A 5,311-nucleotide genomic window follows, 5' to 3' on the forward strand; every position below is an offset into this window, starting at 1 on the left:
TGCAAGCACAGATGGAATCTACAGCCTGGCGAGCTCCACCGAGGCCTGGCCCCTGCCTGTGGACACAGCCAGCTCCCTCCTCCTGGTCGGACAAGGACCTCAGACCAAAGCAGCAACCCAGCTTCTGGGGCAGCTGCCTGGGCCCCTTCCTCTCCCTGATCACCTCAATAGGGGCTGCTGCAGCTGAAGGCCTGGGTTCCCAGCCCCTGGCTGCTGTCTCCCTGTTCTGAAGCTCAGGTCTCCGAAAGTGGCAGCAGCTCCCCTGGTGGCCTTGCTGTGGCGTCAGCTCCCAGATACTCCTCTGATCTCCACAGCAGCAGAATAAGGAGGCTTCATAAAGGAACTGCAGAAACCCTGCCAGTGTGCACATCCACAGACAGCCAAGAACTGAGAGAGAGGCGATGCTACTGTTTAATTGCAGGATGTGAGGGTGTGTGTACCATGTACCAGGGCTATGAGAAGCAAGAAGGAAGGAGCAAGGGCAGAGCCCACTGCTGAACAACAAAGGCCTCCTGGGGCCTTCTCTGTCAGTCTCCCGGCACAGGTGCATGGGGAGGCCTCCCGCAGGGTGGGGGCCACCAGTGCATGGGTGGGAGCACTACAGGGTGTAGGAGTTGGAAGTGGCCCGTGCAAATGGCCTGGCACAGATCCCTATGCTTCTTGACACCTGGATTTCACCAGGGACCTTCTTTTATTCCAGGAAACTTCATAGATCGTGAAAGAACACAACTGTTTCTGTGAAAGGGAAGAGAGAACACCAATCACTGTGGGTTACAGTTAAAGGGGAAGATGCCCAGGCATGAAATGTCAGAGCCTGGGTGAGGAGGATGGAGGTGAGACACTGGGCCCTCACCCACCCCTGCTGAGTCCCAGAGCACTGAACTAGAATAAATAGTGACAGTTCCATTGCCCCTCCCAAGGCTCCAAGCTACCAGGTGGCACTGGGCCCCCACCCCAGCCTGCAGGGTCCTGTCCCAGCACAACCCTGTGGGGAGTAGCCTGTGCAAGGCCTTGGGAGCCACAAGGGTTCAGGTCATGGGGAGGTGGCTCACTTCCCCCAGCTCCTTCCACCTCCAGCACTCAGGCCAGCACTAAGAGGGGCCAGAGGGAAGAGCCCAGGGCAGGGCAGCTCCCCCTCAAAGAGCTGGGGCATGAGGAAAGGGCAACAAGGAGAGTGCGGCTCTCCCCGAGTGGAGACTTCACAAGAACCAGCAGGTACTTGGAGAGGCTGGTGTTGGGTGAGTGGCGCAGGTCCAGGGCTTCCCAGCTAACAGGCCTCTAGGTCCCACTAATGTGATCCTCGAGGTTGTGGCTTCATGCAGGTGCCTGAGCCTTGGGTTTAGACAGAGCCCCTTCTCCCTGCCCAGCACATAGCCCCACAGCTGCTTCTTCCCGTCCAACAGGCAACACCCCAAAGCAGGCAGAGTTGACCTTCTAGTAACCATTCCCAAGCTAAAGCCTTCCTAGCAAATCAAACACATTGACCCCCTCCCTCACCACGGAAGGACATACATAGACAACTACGTAAACTCACTTGGACTCCTCATCCCCATGAATCTATGTACAAAGCCCCATACTCCCCACACACACCCACACACAGGCACACATGCTCCCATAGATCTCCCAGCACACAATGGCACATGTGTGTATACATGTTCACCTTTCCACACACCCACCTACATGGACACCCTCCCACAACTACATGAACACGTACACATCCATGCATACATGGCTCCCCACATACCCACCTGCACACACACACACCCTCCAAACATGTGTAGGGCAGAGGCTGACACATATGCACCCCTCTGCAGTGCATGAGTGGCCCAGGACCCACATCAGGAAAGTACCTTCTGCAGTTCTGGCTGTTCATGGAAGGCACAAGTGTCCAAGTTGGGCTGGGACTTGGTATATATGTTTCGGCCCACCTCTATGTCGAAGAAATAATTTGTCCCGGCCACGATCTACACACATGAGAAAACAGGACACACGGACAGCACTCTCCATCAGTTTCATGCACTCAGAGGCACTTCACTGTGGCTGAGTCACTGGACTTGCTTAAGGGCTTCACGAGCTGTCCACATGTCACCACAAGGCACACAAGCCCCGTCTTCCTGTGATCTGGCAGGGTGCTGAGCCTCATGCCCACCCTTAAACATTGTTTTCTGTGTGCTGGGTAAAATAATTCATTGAATTCTGCTACCTGTGGCTCAGGGGTGAGGGAACACTGAATCTTTACTAGGAAGTCTCTCTGATGACAAAATTTCAGCTAACTTCCAAAAATCTCATTCCCTCCATTTAACCTAGATTTATTACTTCACTTAGAGTAGGAAATCAGATGCTTCACACACACAGATATTTTGGGTCAATGGGGCCTCCCAGATGCCACCATTTCAAGTGTGAGATTCAAGATACATTTCTCAAGTCAGCAGCACACCTGCGTGTCTTACAATTGCAGAGTAGAATTGAACCCTTTCCCTGCACAGGGCCTCTCCCAGACACAACGTGGCAGAGCTGTGGAGAAACCTGGGATGAGGGAATCTTTGGAAATGTGAGGAACTACTGAGATCCCTCAAGTATCAGTTTACCCATGTATAAAATAGGCTTCCAGGCCTGATGGTCTGCAATGCCCTGTGCTTCACTCCAAGTTACTGTCCTGCTTGAGTGGGAGATGCAGGCCAGTGGGGACCACGGCACCAGGGAGTGTGCCTCGTATGCAGGGAGAGAGCCCCAGCTGACAGCTACAGGAGGAGAAATGGGGCTGATGGAGATTCCTTTGAATTTCCAGGAGAAGGTGGAGGAGCTCTAAAGGCTGTCTCACTATTTGCTGCTCTGCCATGGGATGCAGGTCAAGCTGGGCCCAGTAGCCCTGCTGAAGCTCCCTCCTGACCTGACACCCTCCTCAGCTCTGCTGGGGGATTGCTGTCCTCATCTTGCTGAGGTCTAACTCTGCATCAGCTGTTAGAGGAAGGATCAGGTGTGTTCCATCCCAGCAGGGACTCAGCCGCCCTGGGCTGTAGGGGGTGGTCAGCCCGCCTGAGTGAGAAGGCCACTAGCCCTAAGGGGCTGTGCCCAACGGCATGACTTGGGGAGGGAAGCAGGGCTCTACAGAACAGGGAGCCAGGTTCCTGTGTGGCCCCTGTGGATGGGAATCAGGGAGGAGGATGAGCCTCAGGGCCTGGATCTCATCCTGAGCAGCATCAAGCCCACCCAGAGTCAGCACAGTCTCCATCCACACCTGCTAGACTCTGGGAAATGCCACGGTCATGGTACAGACACAGTGGCTGCTGCAGGTTAAAGGAAGCTGAGAGGACAGACAGTGGCTGCAGTATATGGCCCGGGAGCATGCTTAGGCATGAAGGCCATCAGCGGAGAGTCAGGGAAATCTGAATGAATCTGAGCACTAGATCATGAATGTGTCAGTGTTGATTTGCTGGGAATGATCTTGGGGGTCGGGCAACAAACAGACTCAGGACCCCTCGGGTGGAGGCAGCACCCACCTGCTGCCTGGCTCTCAGTACCCGCAGCGGGCATCTGTAGTACTCATCTTCGGTCGCCTTGTTGTACTCACTGATGGCAAAGTGAAGGGCACGCTGTACCCACTCATCATTGAGGTCTGGGTCATAGATGCGACCCAGGATTATCCTATCCTCCTCCTTGGGGCTCCAGGCCAGGGCCCCAGCCAGGGCAGCCAGCAGGAGCAGCAGGGTACACAGGGGCCAGGCCATGGTCTCCTCAGAGGCAGAGCACAGAGCTGGAGCTGCAGGAGAGGAGGGTGAGAGCCTGAGACGGGGAGCCCAGACCAGCAGGCAGCTGTGCATTTATCCTGCCTTGGCAGCACAGCCTCACCCACCTCCATGCCCCGTCCCTGACTCCTCCTCCTCTTTCTGCCCATCCCCTCTTTCTCCATCTCTCCTTTCACTCCTCTGCCAACACAAGCTCCCTCCCTGCCTCAGTTCCCCCTGCCCCTCCCAGGCCTCCTCCTCCATCTCCCCCTCCTCCCCACTCCTTTCCTCACTGCAGCCTCCCCGAGCCATGCCTCTCTTCCCCAGTGCTTCCAAGCTTCAGTCACCGGGTCTCCACAGAGGTGACACTGGTCCTTTGAATGTGAAAGCAATGTGACTTCCTGTTTGCTCAGAAAAGGGAAAAATACAGGGTTTGGCCTCCCGGGGTCTTCAGATATCAGAGGCATCCAGGAGCACTTGGTCACGGTCTCCAAATCTCTGGAGCAGAGAGCTTATTTCAGAAGGTTCCAGAAGACCCTATCCACACTCTAATACGGAGAATTTCTTTGCCAAATTTAAGGGAATTAACCTTTTTGGAAAAGGTCATTGGATTCTGTTTTCATAACAAACAGGCTGGGACTCAGGACCCCTCGGGTTTCATAACTCATTATTCAATAAACAAACTTATCACCAGCTACTCCCCACGCCAGAAGGTCTAGGGCTTGAAGACAGAACCTGGTTGATGAGTCATAGAGGTGATATTGCAGAGCTGCTGCCCACAGAGATGTGACATGAACCCATGAGCAACATTTTAAATGAAGAGAATAAATGGGTAAAAGTAATGTTTAAAGTATTTATTTAACCTAATACAACCACAATATTATTTCAGCTAATGGGAACAATTATTAATAAGATCATTTATGTGTGTGGTTTTTTTTTTTTTTTGGTTTTGTAAATCTTTGAAATTCCCTGTGTATTTTTTATACTTAGCCCAGGAATCATTTTGGACTGGCCCCATTTCAAGTGTCCCTTGACACATGTGGCTGGTGGTTATGGCTGCACAGTAAATTCCTACACAGTGTGTGTAGGGGATGGTAGGTTATGATCAACAATTAGGATCAGGGAGTTACACTCACTCTGTTGGAAGTGAAATAGAACAGGGGCTAGAGAGAGACCACTGGACCCTGGTCAGGGAGGTCTTTATGAGACTGGAGAGGTTAAGAAGCCCCAGGCAGAGGGGAACAGCCAGTGCAAAAGCCCTGAGGTGGTGTTGAGCGTGCCTGTTCCAGGAAGAGGAAGCTCCTGGAGGGGATGTGAGCAGGGAAGGAAAGGACCTGGAGTCTCCTGGTAACTGTGTGTGGGGCCCAGTGGAAGGTGCACGGAGACCCCTGGCAGGCAGTGGGGGTGTCAGGAGAGGGAGCAGCAGTCGCGGGATGAATGTAGGAACACACAGGCCTCTCTTGCTTCTCTCCTAGGCAGCCATGCTTTGGGCTCCTTTCCTCTGTGCATTGCTTGGAAGACTCACCTGGCATTTTAAAAATTGCCTTAAATGAGGCAGAATTTACATACAATAAAATGCCTAATAG

At 53.3% G+C, this 5,311-nt stretch overlaps 1 protein-coding gene across 1 annotated transcript; it reads right to left on the reverse strand.

The window, feature by feature from the left end:
• Positions 1–651: 651 nt before the first annotated feature.
• On the reverse strand, positions 652–3,738 carry LOC129021993 (cystatin-SA-like). Its single transcript, XM_054468114.1, has 3 exons — positions 3,501–3,738; positions 1,851–1,964; positions 652–735 (listed from the first exon to the last, which is right to left on the reverse strand). Exons 1-3 carry the CDS (start codon positions 3,726–3,728, stop codon positions 652–654), a joined length of 426 nt encoding a protein of 141 aa, XP_054324089.1. The 5' UTR covers positions 3,729–3,738.
• Between the last annotated feature and the right edge of the window lie 1,573 nt (positions 3,739–5,311).

This window comes from Pongo pygmaeus, chromosome 21 (genome assembly GCF_028885625.2).
Source record: "Pongo pygmaeus isolate AG05252 chromosome 21, NHGRI_mPonPyg2-v2.0_pri, whole genome shotgun sequence".
Taxonomy (NCBI): Eukaryota; Metazoa; Chordata; class Mammalia; order Primates; family Hominidae; genus Pongo; species Pongo pygmaeus.